The sequence below is a fragment of the Chenopodium quinoa genome, unplaced genomic scaffold (assembly GCF_001683475.1).
Source record: "Chenopodium quinoa cultivar QQ74 unplaced genomic scaffold, ASM168347v1, whole genome shotgun sequence".
Lineage (NCBI taxonomy): Eukaryota > Viridiplantae > Streptophyta > Magnoliopsida > Caryophyllales > Amaranthaceae > Chenopodium > Chenopodium quinoa.
The window spans coordinates 23,042,532-23,065,664 of NW_018742204.1; the positions used below are offsets into that span (position 1 = coordinate 23,042,532).

At 35.9% G+C, this 23,133-nt stretch overlaps 1 protein-coding gene and 1 pseudogene across 1 annotated transcript; one reads left to right on the forward strand and one right to left on the reverse strand.

Moving 5' to 3' along the window:
* Window positions 1–4,297: 4,297 nt before the first annotated feature.
* Window positions 4,298–8,451, reverse strand: LOC110690057 (annotated as a pseudogene).
* On the forward strand, window positions 7,881–15,856 carry LOC110724405 (cell cycle checkpoint protein RAD17-like). The gene is made up of 12 exons (XM_021903827.1): window positions 7,881–8,835; window positions 8,930–8,987; window positions 9,185–9,270; window positions 9,370–9,417; window positions 9,943–9,999; window positions 11,330–11,432; window positions 11,835–12,142; window positions 12,254–12,605; window positions 13,415–13,540; window positions 14,211–14,409; window positions 14,507–14,567; window positions 15,163–15,856. The coding sequence occupies exons 1-12, from the start codon at window positions 8,608–8,610 to the stop codon at window positions 15,406–15,408; spliced, it is 1,872 nt and encodes a 623-aa protein (XP_021759519.1). The 5' UTR covers window positions 7,881–8,607; the 3' UTR covers window positions 15,409–15,856.
* The last annotated feature ends 7,277 nt before the right edge of the window (window positions 15,857–23,133 follow it).

A 23,133-nucleotide genomic window follows, 5' to 3' on the forward strand; every position in this document is an offset into this window, starting at 1 on the left:
CGAGTTTCTAAGGTGTACCCATGCTTTTTCAAGTTTTTAAGTTGTGTCCCTCAACTCATTACCATTAATGAATGGTACCCTCCTTGGGACTTCCACGTCACTTAAAGTTAACTATAAATTTAATAGAAATATGATAAAAGGTAAGGAAATGGTAGGAGAAAGAAATTTTAGCCACCGCAACCCTAATAATGAAAACTGAAACCACGAAATCACACTCTCAAATAACTTTTAAACAACTAATAAGGGTACATTTTAATATTGATAAGGAGTTGAAGGGCACATCTTAGAAACTTAAAAAAGCATGGGTACACCTTAGAAACTCGAATACCTTAGGGGTACAGCTTAGGAAAACCCAAAAAAAAATTAACAAACTATAGGGCCTCTTCTGATTTACTGAACTGATTAATGCTAAATTGAAATGAATATTTTATGAGAGGAGGATATTAGGAACTGAATTGAACTAAACTTAAGTTGAAGAGAACATGCCCTTAATCAGTGTTAGAAGGTTTATCTTTTTCTTTGACAATTGGTCATATGGTGTCAAAAGTCCCACTCAAAACACGTTATAATAATAAATTCATATAAGTTTTTTTTAAAAAAAATTATTAATTAAAATGAGTTTGGATAATATAAAGCAGTGACTAAAGGCTAATAAGTTCATATAATACGAAATATAATATGTTTGAGGGTTGATCCAATAAGCGTTTCTTGCTTTTTTCGGCTCCAAAGTTAATGGGGATAAACAAATATTGATCATTAGATGTGATTATACTTCGGGGGTCATCAATGGTGTTATGCTATGTTTCATAAGATTTCCCTTTTTTGTTTGCATGTTTGATTTGATGTGTTTGGTTGTAATTTTCTTAGTTTCTTTTACCCTTTGTAGGTTATAAGCTGTTATTCTTTTAATGAAATTCTTGTCAAAGAAAAAAAAACACACAACAAACAAATGGAAAAAAAAAAAAACATTGTTATAGCTTCTTCTAAAATCAACAAGAGTTGGCTCAAGTGGTTAAGTACTTAAGTAGCTTAAGGGAGGTTTCGAGTTTGAGCCCGCCAAACACAGATAACTCTTGTTAGATGTATTCGGAGCTAAGCTGCAGTGAACCGGACGGGGCAGATTTTAAAAAAAATTAAAATAAAATAAAACCTTCACTAATCACAGCGGAGCGGTTTTCCTCGGAACAAACCCCGAGGGCGGCTAATCCTTGTTACCTGTGCAGATAGAAGACGACAATTAGGCGATAAACCTTTACTGACCCGTAATCACAGTACCGGAACTCAACCCGGAACAATAAGGAAAGTCATATCCCAATGCCCCATGGCCCATGGTAAAGTTACTTCACCTCGAGCAAGTCCAATATCACGATGGTAAATGAAAACTGCGAATCAGGTGGATATGTTGTATATAAACCCATCAGAATAATTCGTCGGCATGACATTTTCATAAGAAAAAAATCAACAAGTGTACACCCCATATTTATAAAAAATTGTTGATATCATGAAAAGCTCATGCTTACTATGTTTGTTTACTTATATATACAAAGGCCACTTAATTAGCAATCGAGTTTTATCAAAGTGATAAATTTGGGTTGCATTACCATGGACATAGCATGATACTTTCCTTGTAACCATCATAGTATGTCACCTATCAAACTAGAAATTAGAGGTGTCAAGGAAAGTGTTGGTCGACTGGCTATTGGTTAAGGATTCCATGTTTCTGCACCTCAAAGTGACATACCCATTTACATTTCAAAATAGATGCAACGTTTGACTTATTGCAATATACATTTGCTAACTTTGAAAGGTTCGAATATCATTGAATTGGTCTCAATGTATGTATTCAAAAATTATTTATTTATTTATTTTAATTAGTGAACAGAATAATTAATGATCAACATAGTAGGTTTTAATTGAAAAAAAAAAATGTGCATCCATTGTAAAACAAAAGAAGCAAGTCTCTAGTTTGTATAAAGAATAAATACCCATACATATCAAATACAAATATAACCTACACAAATCACATATTAACAATGCATAAAAGACATGCAACAGACATGACAAATTTGTCACACTTCACTGCTAACTCTAGTATAAACAATTGCTAAATTAATCAAAATCAACATCACTATAACAAAAACCTACAAGTATAAGAAATGAAGAAATCCTTAACAAATACACACCAACCATCACCCTTCTAACCTACCCCCACCACCTAGCCGCCCCTTCTTCGCTCACCACCGTCACTCACCGCTCCTCCACGCCACTCGCCACCTCCGATAAATCCTCCCCTCCCCTGAAAATAATGTCATACAGTAGTTTGCCATAACTTTGATAAAAAACAGTTGGAGTTCACAAAATATTTTTGTCTACTGTACTTAGAGTTCTATGTCTCAACGATTCAGAGTTTTCATACACTCAGCAACTTCATCCACCTGCCTTACTAAGGCCTCAGCAAGATACGGTTCTATAACCTGAAACAAAACATTCCATTTTATACAACTTAATATCATACTAATGGCCTAGAAGAAGAGACAAACATTATATCGTTTTTCGTGGCATGGCAAGCGTGGTAACGTGCAAGGAACCATACATTAGGAAAGGAGCAACAAACACAATATACAACTTAAGTTCCTTTTATATTTAACTCTACTATACAATACTAGCTACATGGCACGCAGTGAAAACAAAAATAAACACATGCCCATTTATATATGCATATCATGAGCTTGTAAATCTTATATGAATATATAATCATTGACGTAAAGAATATGGTAGCTAGTTTGTGTGGTGTTGTAATTTCACAGTAAATATGGAATTATTTCAATATTAATAAATCATGATAATACCTTTACCAAAATTATACCTTGAGAACAGCTACCATTAATAGAATTGGTATGCTACATGTTGGAGATCATATATTGTTTGTCCAAATGATTTTATATAAAGGATACTCATAGAACTATTAACAAAGACCAAATCATTAATCTTGTAGAAAAAATCAAGTTTGAGCCAGGGAAAATTACAGTTATGACAGTTTGAGTACATCTCAAAAAAATGAGTGGGTAAATCAAGTGAAAGAAAAACATTAATTCAAAATGGGAGTCATTTAAGAATCTAACCACCATTCCTATTATATTAACCCATCCATTCAAAGCTCTATTTGATCTCAAACCAACTTAGAAATCCTTACTATCAATCGTCTTCTACTTGGGAATTTGTTTCACCAAGCGAAGGGATTGTCATACAAGTCATAAAAGAGACTAAAAAAAAATCAATTTTTTGCCATGAAAAACAATTAATGATGAACTCATTGGGAACATAAATATATTCAAGCCCAAGCTGTGAACTGGAAAGATAGCATTAGTAAGGGTGCATAGTAGACATCCACCTGAAATGGAAGCTGATAGGTTTGAAATCGATGTATAATCTAGTGAGACTTTAGAGGACGGGTTGAAAGTAGATGTAGATTGATTAAAAGAGCTAATTAAAGTAATTAATTATATAAGGTGTCTGACTAATATGCAATCATTAGGTTTACCCTAAACCTGTTTATCTATGTTGTTTGAATATTAATGCAGAAATAAATCTATTATTGGCGATCACTTGATTTATAATCAAATTAACCCTAAACAAGATTATTAATTATCTTATTAAACGTGATTACAAATACAAATTCTCTTTAAACATGCATAAAAGGTGTGATCAAGCAATAAAAATAAATATAATCAAGCAACATATAATATTCATAATAAAGTATATTTAAGTTATCCGTCAATTAACAAATAACATGAAATAATTCGTAAATTGACAAATTACGTAAAACAATTCGTAAATTAATAAATTACGTAAAACAATTCGTTAATTAAAAAATTACGTTAAATTATATAATTTGACATAACAATAATCATAATCATAATCATAATTATCATATTAAATCATACACTACGTGAAAAAACAAATTTGGCACTGGTTCAAAACCCCTTAGCCAATAAGTGGTTTAAAATGCCACCGGTTCAAACCGGTTCCAAAACATCCTACAAAAATTTAATTCAAAGTTTTTGGCACCGGTTAATTTTTTTTTATTTTTGCTAATAAAATATAATAAGGGAATATTTTGCTCGTAGGGAAGAAGATAATTACCGCGAGTGGCCAATTCTAATGATCCACCACTGGTCCTATCATCCCCACAAACACTTAAAAGATATGATTCAAGCCTCTATTAACCCTATAGCAAATCATTCAGTTTGGGTCAAATAGAGTTCCGACATGAAACAGGTCCGTGATGGAGGCAGGGTGGTGGGTTACAAAACTAGGTTCAAGCTTTTTGACAGTTGGGTTATGGATCACGTTGTGCGGAACAACAAAAAGGTAGACACTTATTATAGAAATGACCGTTTGGAGGTTTACACTTTAACATCACGAGAATACTATAACATAGAGGGCAACGATAGAAGAAGGGGTCTCAAGTGTATAGATTGGAGTCTTGTGAAATTGTACAGAGGTATTATTTTATTTTATTTTAATTTATTATTTATTTTATATTTTCTTATTTTATGTATAATCTATTACAGTTAGGAGAGGGAGGAGGAGGAGATAGAGCTGATATTGGTGGGAAGCAGAAGCAGAAGCAGAAGCAGAAGCATGTAGATATTGTTGGTCTTTTATTCAAACTTATTCGCTTGTATTGAATACCCTACACTGTAATTAAACTTAATGACTTTCTTCGATTTTGAGGTCGATTCCATGGCATTGGCTGTTTTTTTGTTACACTTCTTACTCGAGATGTTGAGGTTTGAGTAGGTTGTGCATTGATTTTAGGTAAGTCAATGTTTTGGTAATTATAACTAAGTTCGTGAATCTACGCAATCTCTAACTCGAACCCTAACGGCTTGTGCATTTTCATTATAAAATATAAACGACGCGTTTAACCAATTTAGGTCGGTAAAATCTTGTCTATCACCCCCTAAGGTTTTCCAAACGGACCACAGACGGTCCACGTTAGCATGGTGTGCGTAAAATAGGGGGTCACGTGCGACGGAGTAGAAATTACCCATGTTTTCAAATTAGACCGATTACGGTCACCCGTTCATACATGAACGGTCTCGTGAGATACGTTCTCAACAGATCCACCCCCCAGGTTGGGAAAACCCCGTAAGGTGCCCCTAGGAACAACCTCGCGGTTCTTGAGTTATTTACCATATGGCAGAACAAGACCGTTAGCTTAGCTGAGATCATGTCTTGATCCGCAAATCATTGGTATCTATACCATCGTAGTTCAGATCCAACACCTTTGGGGGCTGGTGACCCCCTATCTCGGATTAGATCAAATAAGGGAGAGTTCAGATCTGTGTAGATTGTGGGCATTGTCATGCCCGCTTGGGTGTCCCAATACCAAAAGGGTAAGGCAAAATTGGGTCATCAACCAAATTGCCTAATATTCTCTCATAGAAGTAGATATATCACCTATGAAATGGGTGAAAAAGCCAAGAATTATGAACTTGAAGATCCATATTTGGAAACCCTACTTGGGAATAACCTCCATTCCAATAAGCACAATGCACATTAGCTTGTTGGCTAAAACTTCTTGGATCACTATAAGGTAGGGCTTTCATTAAGGACATAGCCCTAACAAACTTCTCCTTAAATTGGTCATCAACCAAATGGGTCGGTTGTCGAACCCTTAAGGTGCTAGGAAGGGTTGGAAGAACATAGTCCACTATGCTTGTGGCCCTTGGTGGGCAACAATTTAGGCCTTGGGCATTTGAGGGTAAATCCGTCGGCCCACATGCATTAGGGTTTGGGGTTTGCACAGGGGCAACAAGGGTGGATGGCGCGCCACCTAAAGTGGTGGTGGCACCATACAAGCCTCCTAGCCCAATGAGCATATTTCTTCTATCAAACATATTGGCACTACTCCCTTCATTATTATTGGTTGGTTTGGGGTTTTGGTCATCATTTTTAGCTACTTTGCATGAGATATTCGGTGTAGGGCAACGACAAGGCTTTTTGAAATGGATAGTTGGGATGTTTTGGGGAATACATGGTGGTGGGAAATTAATTTAGTAAGCTTTCTTATCTTACAAGGAGATTACTCAGTTTTATGGCTTAATTTGTAAGTTGTTAATTACGTACTTGTTGTTAGACTAATTATAATTCATGCTCACCAACTGTTCGATAGATAGTCTTAACCAGCTTTTAATTAATATGGAGTAACTACTTTGATTATCATAACTTTTGGGCGCACCTTAGTGTATAATGCTCAATTTTAACTACTACCGTTTTATATTATATGCAAATTTAATGAAAATCGGTGCTACATATTATGCGCAGTAATTGTTTTATTTCCTTATTGTTAAAACTTTTAAAACCTATAGAAAGCCCACAAAAAGGACATATGATTCTACTTAGGTAGAGTGATTACTCTTATTATTACCAATTAGTTTTACCTCCTTGCACCTTTTAATTATATTGATTTGCAATATTTGAGGGAGCTAGCAAACGTGTCGTCAAGGGCGAAGTTACTCCACCCGCCCCCCCATGGCCCAATTTCGTGGTTTATTATTTTAACTTTGGCCCCTATAAATATTTAGGATAAATAATATTCCTGTTACTTATTTGCATATATTAAAGGCTTGATTGGTGTTTAAGGTCCTAGGATCAAGCCTCCTAACTAACAAGACTAGTTTTTTTTTTCTTTTTCAAATCCCAATTACTGAGGGCTTTGTCATTGTTGATTTGTTTTACTACTCAATCAATAATTTTATTTTATTTTCTTAATTTTTTAAAATAATTTGTAAAATTCTTCTTTATGTTAATTGCTAAGGTTTAAGGATTAAATAGTAGGATTAGTTTATTCATTACTAAACTTTTATAGATGATCCATTACTTCGTATATTATTTTTTTCTTTTTTTTTTTGGGTAATATTTATACTATGTACTTAATTAGATATACTGATAGCTAACGAAATATATTATGAAGCTTGTCTTAATAAATCTAGGCATATATGCAAGAAGAATAGAGGAAGCGTTTGTATATCATCAAGATTGATATGTATGTTATTATTTTGATAATTGTGATATGTAGGATATCTCATACAAAGTAATCTAACAAATACTTCGTATATATTTTAGTAGAATGCATGGTTTAAAAAAGATTGAATGATTTTTTTTTCCATACAATTAGAGTATCCAACCATGTTCACATTAATTTAATTTAATTTTTATTAAAGTGTTAGTCGGCCCCTAAAGCTTTAAAATCCTGGCTTCGCCCCTGCGTGTCGTGTCGTGTTGTACTTGCTGTGTACAAACCCGTTATGTTTTAAAAACCTTTAACACTAGTTCTCTTATATCCTTTCCAAAGATGGGTTGAGCCGTTGAGTTGTGTTGATTTCACTTTAAAAATCTCAACAATCAACACTAAACTGATCCATGTTGGTGATTTATGGGTGGACCGGGCTGGGCCAAGGCAAGAAAATTAAGCCAGTTTGGTTGGGTTGGGCCAAAAAAATGCTTGCCCAAACTTGTAATATAAGACCAAGTCTAGCAGGCTTTACAAGTTGGGCATAACTAAAATTCTTAAAAATGCATGCCCAAAGCCTGGGACAAAAAAGGGTGGGCCCAATCTGAAGGCGACCCAAAATTTTTTCCCAAAGCCCGCCCATATTCAGGTTGGGCTGACTTTGATCACAGGTGTTCAAGTAAATTTATCATGTCATATTGATCCATTTAATTAAACAAGTTGTAAATTCTCAACACTTCCTTGAATATTTCGTGCTTGGTTTGTATTCTGTAGTGTTTGCTTTTGCCAACTCTGCATCCACCATATTTGTTCCCCCGCCATAGCCAAATCCTGTTTCTATTGCCTGCAAAAGGGATTCAAAACAGCCAAACTGATCATTAGATGTGATTATGCTTCGGGGGTCATCAATGGTGTTATGATATGTTTCATAAGGTTTCCCTTTTTTGTTTGCATGTTTGATTGTAATTTTTTTAGTTTCTTTTACCCTTTGTAGGTTATAAGTTGTTATTCTTTTAATGAAATTCTTGTCAAAGAAAAAAAAACACACAACAAACAAATGGAAAAAAAAAAAAACACTGTTATAGCTTCTTCTAAAACCAACAAGAGTTGGCTCAAGTGGTTAAGTATTTAAGTAGTTTTAAGGGAGGTTTCGAGTTTGAGCCCACCAAACACAGATAACTCTCATTAGATGTAGTCGGAGCCGGACGGGGCAGATATTTTTTTTTTTTTTAAAAAAAAAAAAAAAAAAAAAAAAAAAAAAAAAAACCTTCTTCTAAGGTACGCCACGGATGGGAAATTGGGAATACAAAATGACACCCGCGCTTTTTCGAACCTAAACTTTCCCCACTCTCTGCACTCAGTCTCAGAGCATACCCTCTTTTCTCCATTTTCGTCTTCCATTTTCTCTCTCCTCCATTGCCATTCACCATTTGTGCTTCAATCTACAAATTCGCGCTTAATTTCAAACTAATTCTATACCTCCACAACTCTGATGATGTTACTTGTCAGAAAACTAGGGTTCCTGATTGTTTCAATAGTCTTCATCAACTAATTTCGCAAACAATTCGTTAGGGTTTGCAATTTCGATGGGAAAAAGACGCAATACTGTTGTTGTTTTATCGTCAGACGACGATGAATTCACCCCTGCTAGAAAATGCTCAACTTCAAATTCCAAGTCGAATCCTAGAAATTCAAAATCTGCATCGAATTCAAAGTCTAGAATAACTTCTTCTGTTAAAACGACGATGGCGAAGAAGGCGCGACTCTCTCAATCTCTTGCTTCTTCCGTTGAATTGCTATCAAATTTTGATGAGGTGAATTTCTTTTTGATTGATTTAGTTAATTTGTTGTGTTTGTTTCTTATTAATTGAGAGTTGATGTTACTTGTTTTTTATTTTTGAAATACAGTTCAAATTTTTTTCTGGAGATTTGGCCGAGGATTTTGCTGGGTGTAAGGTATCTACTGGTATGCTATGTACTGTACATCTATTTGTTCCGTTTTAAAACATAAAAAAATGATACAAGTTATAATTTGGACTACTGTTTATATTGTTGATCAAGCTGGAATAACATAAGGTGATAATGAAATTGGTTAATTATGATGATATTCGTCTATTTTCTTATTTGTTTAGAGATTTTGTGTTTGTTTGGAAATTGTATTAGATTCTAGGAGGCTCGACGGGTTGGAGTCTTGGGTTGATAAGTATAGACCGCGTTCTTTGGAAGAGCTAGCTGTTCATAAAAAGAAGGTAAACCAAGTTTTTAATGTAATGATTGAATGTGATACTATTGTTTGTTGTGTATTCATTGATGCTGATCGGTTATGCCCACAATTTGTTAATTTGTAGGTGGAAGAAGTCAGAATGTGGTTTGAGGAAAAATTGATGATTCCAAAGGTAATTTAGTGCTTGGAGAATACTGATATGATGTAATGTCTTGCTCTTCTGTTACATGCTAAGAATTTTGGATCTCTTTTTTAATACATGTATTCGGTGTTATTGCTTGTTGCTGCTAAGCCATAGAAGAAATTGACTTATCTTAATCAATTAGATCCTCCATTTTGCTTTCTACTAGCGATGATTTCCTTTGATTCAATAATCATATACAAGCCTTAAGCTCCCAACTAGTGTCCTATAGATTTCGTGCTATGCTTATCAAGGCAAAAATGTGTCCACTAACCTGGATGATATCACGTGGTGATAAGATTAATTTTGACTTCGAGTTTTTGAACTGTTAGCAACCTCATGGCCATGGCCATGGCCAATGGGGATGATTCGGCAATGTAAAAACTGTGCTACCAGTGACAGTATATAATAATTCATTATGTCTAACGTGCCTTGCCATTGGTTGCATTGTTTGTGTTTAGTTACTTTAGTTGAAGCAGTGAGTTGATAATTATGTTTTGTTAATCTGCATTGTAGCGAGGATCCCAAAATTATGCTCTCCTCATCACAGGCCAAGCGGGGACTGGAAAATCTGTATGTTGCTCTACCTCCTGTCTTGATCTCTTCCTCATTAGTATTTATTGTGGTGCATGAAGTCCTAAACAGCTGTATAGATGTGAAGTAAAGGCTAAGGGTAGCCCCATGACATTCCATTAATCTTATGTATGAAATGCTATCACTCATATTAATTGTGACTGTCTATTGATAGTTTGAGTTTGATTTCCATATCTTGCCTTTGCTCGTCTGACCAGTACTCTTGGCAATGTGTTTCCTTCATTTGTGTGATCATCAGTGGCATTTTTGTCTTTATATGTTGCTGGTATGCATGATCATCAGTGACATCTGTCGTTGTTTGCAGCTGGTAGGAATTGGATATGTGTTTCCATTTTATTTTCTTAGGTCTTATTCAGTTTAGCTGATCTCTACTGAACTGAAGTTATAATTACTAATTAAAACTGAATATACTAATTTCTAAAACGGTATATTGATTCACAATGGTCATTATTGCACTGAGGTTACTGATTTTTGCCGATTTAACCAATTTTTACTTATTAGGATTATTTTTGCTGATTATAACTTATTTATGCAGAAATTTTTGTAAAGGTGAACTGAATAGTGACTTGGTAATTACCGCATATTGTGGGGTCTTTAGTGGTGGGTTGTGGCATATGGAGTGCTTGTTAAAAGAAGATACTTCGACAACTTAGTGGTTGTGGCATATTCTAAGATCCGTTTAATACATGTTATTGTTGAGGGCACACTTGGATTAGGCGTAATCTGTATGAGGGTTGAATGAAAAAAAAGAAAGAATGGTGATGAGTTCAGGTGGTGCTTTAAGGGATTATGTAGTAATTAATGGACAAGGGGGAGGGAAGGGGACCAAATACCATCGTTTTAGATGTAATACCTCACCTTAGTGTGGTGGTGGATAACCCCATATGAGGGTGATAACTCCCTCATTCCCTCCCCCTCCCTCCTCTGTCTTATACAATAACTACTTCATTTGTTGTAATTCCATGCCCTTATTGTATTTGAGGCTGGACAGTTTTCTCTAGACCTTGTGTAGTTTTGGAACATGTTATTCTTATCAATCATCAATGTAGCTGAATGCCTGCACATTTTAATGTAATAGGATATCCATGTTTGCGTTTGAGCAAAATTGTGCTCAATTTACATCCACTATTTGTCAGTGATGACTCCTTGTAAATTTTCATTTATATTTCCTGTGAATAGCCTTGTTCATTTTTTTTTTGGCCTAGATGTACCCTTGCAGTTTAATCGAACTGGTTGACCTCCTCCATCTGTGTGGCTTTGGATGTGTAGTTATCCTTAATCGTGTGCTGATTAGTAATTTCGTGACTAGGCAACGGTCCGTGTTGTTGCATCTCAATATGGAGCTGAAGTTTGTGAATGGAATACACCTACTCCTACAATTTGGCAGGAGCATGTTCATAACTCGAATGCAGGTAACCTTTACTATTATGTCCATAGTTTTTTTTTCTATAGTATTGTTATCTGCTTCAACAATTTCTTGATGAATACTGTTGATGTAGCATGAGGTGTAAGAACAAGTTGACTTTAATGTAAGGTTAAACAGAGTAAATTGTGGTAATAATTGATTAAATGTAGTAGCTGAGTATGCTGTTTTGAAATGTGTTTTTATTATTTATTAAATGCTGAGGAAAATTTTAGTTGTTCAAAGCAATTACTTCCCCTCCCCCCCCCCCTGCTATTGGACTAAGTAGGGAATTTGGTTCTTAAGTTTAAAAGGCGGACCTTGATATTCATGTACTTGCAATTATTGCATTTGATAATCTACAGCTGCTGAATTATTGTTAGCATATAACAAGTTACTTGTCTACTTCTAGGGGTACGTTACATATCTAAGTTGGATGAGTTTGAGAATTTTGCGGAGCGAGCTAGGAAATATGGGATGCTTTCATCATCCCTTAATAGGTCAAAGCAGCCCATGGTACTCTTGATTGAAGATCTTCCCGTAGCAAATGGAAGAATTGCTCAAGAAAGACTTCTCAGCTGCTTGCAACTTCTTGTTAATTCAGTACAAGTACCGACAGTGATTTTGATTACTGATTATAGTGTAGCTGACTCTGCTGATGCTGGCATGCGCTTTTGGGAAGAACTTTCTTCATCTCTAGAGGGTGCTGGCGCCTGCAAGGTTTCCGTTTCTGAACTGTATCTATCTTTTTCTGGGGGATAGAGTTAGGGGGTGGGTAATAATTCAGGCAATGTTTGAATTTTTATGTATTATTTCTGCTAAAATTTTCAGATGGCTTTCAATCCAATAACAGTAAATTCAATTAAGAAGGTGCTTTCCAGAATATGTAAACAAGAAAATTGCAACATAAGCCGTGAGCAGTTAGATTTGATAGCCAATGCAAGTGGAGGTGATATCAGACATGCTATCACGACTTTGCAGTATGCTGGTCTGAGACAAGAGAATAAGAATCTTGTGACAACTGAGAAATACACCTCTGATTCAGAAGTTAAAGCTCATGATCATGGTGAAAAGGATGTTGAATCATCTCTGGCATTTGGCAGGGATCAAACACTATCTTTATTTCACGGCCTTGGGAAGTTTTTACACAACAAAAGAGACACTGAATGTACCATGTCACATTGTAAGCATTTATTACAGCTTAAGTTGTGTTTGCTTGCCTGTTGCTGCTGAAAAAATGATTGTGTAACTAAGTGCAGATAGTAGCAACTACACAAATAGATGATTGAAATTTGCTCCTGCCCAAGACCTCTCCTTAACTGTTTTTATCATGGGTTTTATTTATTTATTTATTTTGGTTGGGTTGGGTTGCTGGTGGATGGTTGTGCTGTGCAAAGGACGTTTAAGAGCTTACTGGTATACATCTTGAGAGATCTTCATAACTATATTGTATGGACTTCAACCCTTCAAGTTCAAGATGATAATCTGCCTACAGCCTTTTAGTGTGTGTAATTATTCTATTTCATCTTTTCAAATCATAATGCCACTTACTGCTGTAAATTACAGTTCTTTTTTACAAAGTACAATGGACTATGTTGAAAGGACGTGAACTGCTTGTGTTAATGTATTCATTGTGAGTTTGGAATTGTGCATATTGGATGGGGGTTTAATTACAAACAAACATTTAGTTATTAACAGAAAGTTAACTTGGTCTTCCTTACCAAAGGCTGGAGCTTCTTTACAGGCTTGGTGTAATGCTTTCTAGGATACTTGGAGTATAATTGCTCTATATAAAGATCACTTTGCATTCAAATTTTAATTGTCTTGCATTCAATACTCCACCCCAACCAAAAAAAAATAAAAATAAAAGAAAACCTCAAAACTAAGACTGTTGAAGATATATATCTTCACCAGTACAACTCTTAGTTTTGAGGGTTTTTTTTTTAATTTTTTTTTATTCCATGCTTGCAATAACTGTTACTTACTTTGTAGGTGAAGATGGATTTCATCTGAAAGAAGAATTTACAAGATTACCTTTGAAGATGGATGCTCCGGAAAAAGTTCTTTGTCAAGCATATGGGCAAGCAAGGCCAGTAGCTGAATTTCTGCATGAAAATGGTGCGTTTTTTGAATTTTAACCAGTGCTTTGTATTTTGTGGTTATTCTAGGACTTGTGAAATATTTAATGTGCGTGCCAAAGTAGAGAGCACAGCATAACTCTTCAGGCCAAAGTAGAGAGCACACGATTCTTCTTCTTCATCTTAAATACTGAGTAAACTCCTGTAACTCCTGGAAAAAAAGTGTAAACTGAAATACTAAATTGTGTGAGAATCGTTTTCCTAGCTTCAGCTCAGTTCTCAGGAAGTGGAATAGCATCCCAGGAAGCTCAGGAGTCCCACACACTCAGAAATACTAAATTGTGTGAGAATCGTTTTCCTAGCTTCAGCTCAGTTCTTAGGAAGTGGAATAGCATCCCAGGAAGCTCAGAAGTCCCACACACGCACTCTTAAATAACTTACATAATTAAGTGCTACTGGAACAGTTGTTTTCTGCTTCCAGGAGAAATTTCTGCACACGAGTGGATTTTAAACGCATTAGGTCTGTTGAAGATTGTATTGAGAACCGTCATTGTGAATTATGCTATGTATCTGCATGGAATAATTGTTCGAATGTCAATGTCTTAAAAACTTTGAGCAGTCAAGGTTAATTATTAGCTAATCCTAAAATGGATGGCACCCAAATACATTTTCTGACAGTAAGTTCTCGTTTCTTGCACCTTTTCTCGCAGTTTTAGATTTTCTCAGTCAGGAAGCAATTGAAGATGCATGGACTGTGGCATCATATTTGAGTGATGCTGACTGCCTTCTTTCCTCAGTTCATCGAACTTTGGCTAGAAATTATGAAGCAGAAAATGTTATTCAATCAGCTGCTGCCTCAGTAGCTGTGCGTGGGGTGCTCTTTGGAAATGCTCATCCTTCCCCTTCCAGGTGTGACAACCGTGTTATGTATTTCTTATTACATTTCGTGCAGGTTGCCATTCATACATCTACTGAGTTATGTGCCAATTACCTTTGTGTTTGATAGGTGGCACTCTATACGTCGCCCTAATCTTTGGCAGGCAGAGAAATCAACAAGGCGCAATATGGTGAGTTCTGTTTATCATTGTACTGTTGTGGTATATTTGGAAGACCCCCCCCCCCCCCCCTTTTTTTTTATACATATATATATATATATATAAGCTTTTTGGTCTGTCATATACTCCTTACTTGGGATGATTAGTAGCCATGGAACCAAAAGCAGTTGATTCATTTTTCTTCATATAAGCTTGTGGATTATGATGGGAATATTATTCTTTCTGTTGGAATCTGGTGGTAAAAAAATAATCATTTTACTTTTTCTATGGCTTTTTAGCACCTTTTTTATCTTGCCATTTTGTAGTAGAAGAGTGAGGCTTTTATGCAAGAAAGTGGCAGATTAATGGTACTTGATAAAATTCTTGGAAAATCTTTTGGATTCTTTTTTTTTAATGGTACTTGATAATTTTCTTGGAAAATCTTTTCATTCTTCTCGTTCATGATATATTGATATTACAATTTAGAATCTGTAGGGCCATAGCGGCTTCTTTTTGGAGCCTTATCTGTTTTCTTATGTCCTAAATAGAGCTTATTCTTGTCCAAAAAAAAAAAAAAGGAACTTATTGCTGTAACTGTATTAATCAATTCTCAATTTTGTCATGGCAGCATGAGATGGAGAGGCAAAGGCTTGACCATTGTTATAGTATAGGCTTGTCCAATGTTTCTGTTATCTGCACTGATTATAGGCCGGCACTTAAATGGCTTGGTTATAGAGCATCTTCGCCTTTAAACTGTGCTAATGCTAACAAAAGCTTAGTACAAGATTATTCACTTGAAGTTGATGAACTTGATCAGATGAATCCCCAAAATCAAGCTAGTGACTTAACTGATGATGACATTGAAGAATGGTAATTATTATTTCATGGTTGTACCTGAGGTAGTCAGAATCTGCCATTATTGGCTGTTTCTTTTTTCAGCTCATACACAATCAATTTTGAAGCGATCATATCTGGAGGAAGAATCTCATCGCAAAGCTTCAAGGGAAGCATTGCTCTCTATGAGGGAAAACCCGAAAGCATTGCTACTTATGTTTTGGTCTTGAGGAAGCAGGTCATTAGTAAGTCCCGCACATATGGTTTTTGGGGGATCTGGTTAAAAGATCGGCCAGCACCCTAGAGGGACTGAGAAAATAGAGTATTGTATTATAAGTTGTATATAAAATGAAAATATTAGGTTGATCTGATGGGGGAGTCACGTTTTGATGACTTGTATACATCTGTGACCCATAACTTATGCAGATGACAAGCTTGCATGAAAATTGATGTGATGCTAATTAGAATTGGATGCGATTGATATGTTTGATGAAGCCATGTTTTGGAAATTATGCAGCATGTAATTATAATACTGTTCTGCTGCAAAGTTAACTATAAGTTCCCTCATTTTCAGAAAAGTTATGTCAACATCTTGGTTCTTTGTTAAAGTTTCATTGTAAGATTGGTAACACACCAGATTTACTACTCGTATAAAGTTATAACCAACCTTTATAACCAACAAGTAGAGCTATCAAAAACTGATCCGACACGAGAACTCGACCTGAATCGGCAATGATTTGAACCCCACCTGCACCCTGACAATGGGGTGAAACTAGTGACCTAATCCGACCTGAACCTGACCATATGTTAACCGACAACCGATTTGATCCAATACTTTTTGACTTGAACCCAAACCTGCTCCCGACCTGAGATTAAACGTCAACCAATTTAATCCGACCCAACAACAATCTGTACCCGAACTAGTACCCGACCCTATTAGAACCTGTATCCGAGTCATGGAAGGTTTAATAAAATTTATATGCCTTTTGTTCAACTTATATACTAGTACAAATTTGTAAACCCACAATCCGTTTAGCTTGTATACCTTTTGTTCTCTATTACTCATATATAGGTTTAATAAAATCTTGATAAAGCTGATCAAATTATGGAAGGCGTAATTATATAGGTTCAACTTGAGCACATTGATACTTATTGGAATTGAACTTGAACCAAAACCCAACTCAACACTAACTCGAACCCGAATGTACCATCTATTAACCAACTCAAACTTGACTCACACACAACCCGAACCTGAAATTGAATCCGATCTGAATTTGGCTCGAATTGAACCCGACATATATCCGTAAAGGTGAACGACCCAGTTTAAACTCAACTAAAATTGTCCCGACCCGAACTTGAACCTAATATGAGGCTAGATTGACTAGACACAACCAGATCCTAATTTAACCCGAGACATGATTTGACCCAACCCAAATCCGCCTTGAATACCCGAATCGACAACTCTACTATAATACACGAAATCGGAGCGATTTAGAAGGTGTCGGGAGCTGGTGTTGGAATTACACGGAACACTACGGGATGACTCCCCGGATCATATAAGATTGTGTGGACCCATATATGACCATTATCCAGCAACGTAAAGGCCTCGTGAGTCCTTATAACCAATACAAGAGTCACGTACGAACACTGGTAAAATGACCATTTAAAGGCATATTGGATGGTTCCACCCACCCAATTAAACTCTCGAAGGGTATTAGGGACCATGGTAAACATCTCGACAATTTTTATTTCCGGGCGAAAAAAGGTCAAAAAATTACAAAATTAAAGGCTATATAATCAACAGATTTTTGGGGAATTTTTGAGGTTTCAGGGCCCTGTAGCGAAAAGTATTGAGACCCTAAAGCTGTAAAAAACTGACCCGACCCGAGGACCAGACCTTAATCGACAATGATCTGAACCCAGCCTGTAATCGAACAATGGGGTGGATTATAACCTTCAATTTTGCCACTTTTCGCCACAGGCCCTAAACCTCAAAATTTCCTCAAAAATCGAAGATTATAGCCTTCAATTTTGTAATTTTTTTTTTACTTTTTTTCGCCCGTAAATAAATATTGCTGAGATGTTAACCATGGTCCCTAATACCCTCCAAGAGTCCAATTGGGTCGGTGGAACCATCCAATACGCCCTTAAACGATCATTTTACCACAACTTAAAGTGAATTCGTAAACTCAAGCCTACCACGGACCTTTATGACAACATATAATGATCATATGTGGTTTCAAATGGAATTATATAACCCTGAGGTGTATCCCTTAGTATCTCAACGCTTTTCGCCACTGGGCCCCGAAACCTCAAAATACCACAAAAAACGTGGATTATAGCCTTCAATTTTGTAATTTTTTGACCTTTTATTGACCGTAAATAAAAATTGTCGAGATGTTTACCATGGTCACTAATATACTTTGGGAGTCAAATTGGGTTGGTTAAACCGTCCAATATGCCCTTAAACGGTCATTTTACCCGTTCACAACTTGTAGTGATTTCATAAACTCAGGCCTACCACGGACGTTTATGACAACATATAATGATCATATATGATTTCAAACGACATTATATAACCCCGAGATGTATCCCTTAAGGTCTCAAGACTTTTCACCACAGGCCCCTAAATCTCAAAATTTCCTAAAAAGCATGAATTATAGCCTTTAATTTTTTTACATTCTTTCGCCAGTAAATAAAAATTGCCGAGATGTTAACCATGGTCCCTAATACCCTCCAAAAGTACAATTGGGTCGGTGGAACCATCAAATACATGCTTAAACGGTCATTTTACCCATTCACAACTTGAAGTGATTTCGTAAACTCAAGCCTACCACGGACGTTTATGACAACATATAATGATCATATGTGGTTTCAAACGGAATTATATAACCCCGAGATGTATCCCTTAGGGTGTAAAGGCTTTTCGCCACCGGGCCCCGAAACCTCAAAATTCCACAAAAAGCGTAGATTATAGCCTTCAATTTTTTAATTTTTTGACCTTTTTTCGTCCGAAAATAAAAATTGCCGAGATGTTTACCATGGTCCCTCATATACTCCGTGAGTCAAATTGGGTCGGTGGAACTGTCCAATATGCCCTTAAATGGTCATTTTACACGTTCACAACTTGTAGTGATTTCGTAAACTCAAGCCAATCACGGACGTTTATGACAGCATATAATGATCATATATGGTTTCAAACGACATTAGATAACCCCGATATGTATCCCTTAAGGTCTCAAGGCTTTTCACCACAGGCCCCTAAACCTCAAAATTTACTCTAAAAGCGTGGATTATAGCTGATATGTCCATTCTATATAGTAATTTACCCCCGTCCCTTGGTCATAATTAGTAGTGTTTTTGGCTCTTTCGAGCTACTTTTATTACTAATATGTGTTTTCTAGTGTTTTCGTAGTTTTAGTTGTATTTTACAGGAAATTGCACTCTTGGAGCATTTTCCCGGGCTTTATGGATCAACTACGGAATTTAGAAGGACACAACCACTTTTAAGGCCCAGGATTGGTGAGAGCTGATGACTAAGGGCTCGGTGTGAGACACCGAGGCTAGAAGATCGTTTAATCAAGACCGATGAGGAAACTTAGATTGGGCCGAGGAATCGAGCTCAGTTGAAATCCGAGCCTCGAAGAAGAAGAGCGGGCCCGATCGGGCAAGCTTGCGCCCGATCGGGCGGGCGCGCAAAGAAGAGCACCAGCAAGAAGGCGCGCCTGATCAGGTGAGCGTTAGCTCCATCGGGCGCGGCTGTGTGAAGAAAAAGGCGGGCCCGATCGGGCGCGTATTTTTATGGGACCTGATTAGTTTAGTTTTAATTTTTGTTTTAGGGAATGTTTTAAGTACGAGATTTGTACGTAATTTTGGGGATTACCTTCTTTTCTTAGATTTTCTCTATCTACTTAGGATTTTTCTCTCTCTTAACTTTTTTCTCAACTCTTGTTCTTAATTACTTTCTTAATTCCAGATTTGTTTGGTAACTATTTCTTTTCTCTTAATTTTAGTTATTTATTCTATTCCTTTAATTATGTTTTATTTTATGGCTTTGATTAGTTCAGTTTTTACCATGTGTGAGTAGTTTTATTTCTAGGGTTTATGGGGATCCTTAAATAATATGAAGGGGAATTTGTTGTTGATTATCAATGCTAGATTAATTTCCTATTGGTTGATTTAATGCTCTGTGACTAGATTAGGCCTGATCTTTTATGCATGAGTTTGACAATATTGATTCGAGATTCGACATATGAGAATTGATGTTTAGGTTTAGTTTCAATAGGCAGATTAATTTATAAATGGTTAAGTCGAGATTCGAGAGTTGAGATTTAATACCGGTAGATTAATTCTGTGATTGTAATACGTAGCGAAAGCCCTTTACGATCTGGTTAATTGATGCATTGATGACTGACTATTATTGATTCTTGATATTGCATGTAATTTCTTGTTGAATTGTTTTAACGCTTTACAATTATGGCTTGTAAAAGTATAGCAATATTGAATTGATGAATCGAGCAGATGTTAATTTGATATTAAAGGCTATTTTCAATAGGAACTTAGATCTAGTAAATTGCGAGAGCCTGTTAGATCTATGTTGATTAATAAATTGCGAGAGCCTGTTAATCATGTTATTTATGCAATGTCAATGATTGATTATTATGTTTTACCCTGAGTATTATTTATTGGTGAACCTATGCCCTAGATCCTTTTATATATTATTTTCTCCCTATTCTTGATCTCCATAGTTTAGTTTATTATTCAAATTCACATAATTGGTTACCTAATAATCTAGATCATATTAGTTAATTAGGAATAGAAAGATCCGTTTCTCTGTGGATTTGACCCTACTTCCCTATCTACATTAGTTAGAGGATTTAGGTATTACTTTTGATTTGGGGATACGACTTTACCCTGTCAATAGCCTTCAATTTTGTAATTTATTTTTACTTTTTTTCGCCCGTAAATAAAAATTGCCGAGATGTTAACCATGGTCCCTAATACCCTCCAAGAGGCCAATTGGGTCGGTGGAACCATCCAATACACCCTTAAACGGTCATTTTACCCGTTCACAACTTGAAGTGATTTCGTAAAATCAAGCCTACCACGGACGTTTATGACAATATATAATGATCATATGTGGTTTCAAACGGAATTATATGACCCCGAGATGTATCCCTTAGGTTCTCATGGCTTTTCGCTACCGGGCTCGAAACCTCAAAATTTTCTCAAAAAGCGTGGATTATAGACTTCAATTTTGTAATTTTTTGACATTCTTTCGCCTGGAACTAAAATTGCTAAGATGTTTACCATGGTCCCTAATACTCCTCGGGAGTAGAATTGGGTCGGTGGAACCATCCAATATGCCCTTAAACGACTATTTTACCTGTTTACTACTTGTAATAATTTTGTAAACTCAAGCCTACCACAAACGTTTATGACAACATATAATAATCATATATGGTTTCAAACTGCATTATATGACCCCGAGATGTATCCCTTAAGGTCTCAAGGCTTTTTGCCACAGGCTCCTAAACCTCAAAATTTCCTCAAAAAGCATGGATTATAGCCTTCAATTTTGTAATTTTTTTTTTCTTTTTTTCGACTGTAAATAAAATTTGACGAGATGTTAACCATGGTCCCTAATACCCTCCAAGATTCCAATTGGGTCGGTTGAACCATCCAATATGCCCTTAAACGGTCATTTTACCCGTTCACAAGTTGAAGTGAATACGTAAACTCAAGCCTACCATGAACGTTTATGACAACATATAATGATCATATGTGGTTTCAAACGGAATTATATAGCCCCAAGATGTATCCCTTAGGGTCTCAAGACTTTTCGACACCAGGCCCCGATACCTCAAAATTCCACAAAAAACACGGATTATAGCCTTCAATTTTTTTTTGACCTTTTTTGCCCGGAAATAAAAATTCCCGAGATGTTTACCATGGTCCCTAATATACTTCGGGAGTCAAATTGGGTCGGTGGAACCGTCCAATATGGCCTTAAACGGTCATTTTACCCGTTCACAACTTGTAGTGATTTCGTAAACTCAAACCTACCACGGACGTTTATGACAACATATAATGATCATATATGGTTTTAAACGACATTATATAAACCCGAGATGCATCACTTAGGGTCTCAAGACTTTTCGCCACCGGGATCCGAAACCTCAAAATTCCACAAAATACGTGGATTATAGCCTTGAATTTTGTAATTTTTTTGACCTTTTTTCGCCCGAAAATAAAAATTCCCGATATGTTTACTATGGTCCCTAATATACTCCGGGAGTCAAATTGGGTCGATGGAACCGTACAATATGCCCTTAAACACTCATTTTACCTGTTCACAACTTGTAGTGATTTCGTAAACTCAAGCCTACCACTGACGTTTATGACAACATATTATGATCATTAGGGGTGAACATGGTTTGGTTTGGTGCGGTTTGAGTCCAAACCAAACCAAACCGCAAAATACGGTTTGGTAAATTTTTCAAACCAAACCAAACCATATTAGTATTGAAACCAAACCAAACCAAACCGTAATAATACGGTTTGGTGCGGTTTGGTTTACGGTTTATGATGAGATGATATTTTTTTTTTTTCCAAAAATTGTCAAATAACACTTCACTAATTTATAATAATGTTTAAATAAGTAGCCCAAACGGATTAAATTGTACTACAAAGTTACAATAAAAATATCAAGTGCTAACACATAATAAAAATAATACATAACAATAAAAGATATTCATATGAGTACTACATTATAGTCATTAATTATAGAGTATTGACAGTATAGTTTTTATCTATTTTTCATGGTTTTTTTATTTATTCTTTAATTTTTTTTATATAATATAAAAAAAAATTTATTGAAAAATTATATAAATATTAAAATACGAATTATTGGTTTACGGTTCGGTTTGGTTTATAATTTTTGCAAAACCAAACCAAACCATAAACCATATTTACAAAAAAAAAAAAAAACGAGACCAAACCGTAATTTTATAAACCGTAAACCAAACCAAATCGCTAAAATACGGTTTGATCTGGTTTGGTTACGGTCCAGACCAAACTGTGTACAGCCCTAATGATCATATATGGTTTCAAACGACATTATATAACCCCAAGATGTATCCATTAGGCTTTCAAGGCTTTTCGCTACCGGGTCCCGAAACGTCAAAATTTCCTAATAAAGCGTGGATTATAGCCTTCAATTTTGTAATTTTTTGACCTTTTTTCGCCCGGAAGTAAAAATTGCCGAGATGTTTACCATGGACCCCTAATATCCTCCGGAGTCAAATTAGGTCGGTGGAATCGTCGAATATGCCCTTAAACGACCATTTTACCCGTTCATAACTTGTAGTGAATTCGTAAACTCAAGCTTACCACTGACGTTTATGACAACATATAATGATCATATATGGTTTCAAACAACATTATATGATCCCGAGATGTATCTCTTAGGGTGTCAAGGCTTTTCTCCAACGGGCCCTGAAACATCAACCACCATAAAGTGTGGATCATAGTCTTCAATTTTGTAACTTTTTGACCTTTATTCGCCCAGAAATAAAAATTGTGAAGAGTTTTACCATGGTCCATTACATCTTCCGGGAGTCAAATTGGGTTGGTGGAACTGTCCAATATGCCCTTAAACAGTCATTTTACCCATTCACAACTTACAGTGATTTCGTAAACTCAAGCCCACCACGTACGTTTATGATAACATATAATGATCATATATGGTTTCAAACGGCATTAT

Bases quoted from the DNA above. Each gene is read 5' to 3' on its own strand.
- LOC110724405 (XM_021903827.1), top strand. From the start codon at position 8,608: ATGGGAAAAAGACGCAATACTGTTGTTGTTTTATCGTCAGACGACGAT. The intron at 8,988-9,184 runs GTATGCTATGTA...AAATTGTATTAG, and splicing joins TGGGTGTAAGGTATCTACTG to ATTCTAGGAGGCTCGACGGG. The intron at 11,433-11,834 runs GTAACCTTTACT...GTCTACTTCTAG, and splicing joins TGTTCATAACTCGAATGCAG to GGGTACGTTACATATCTAAG.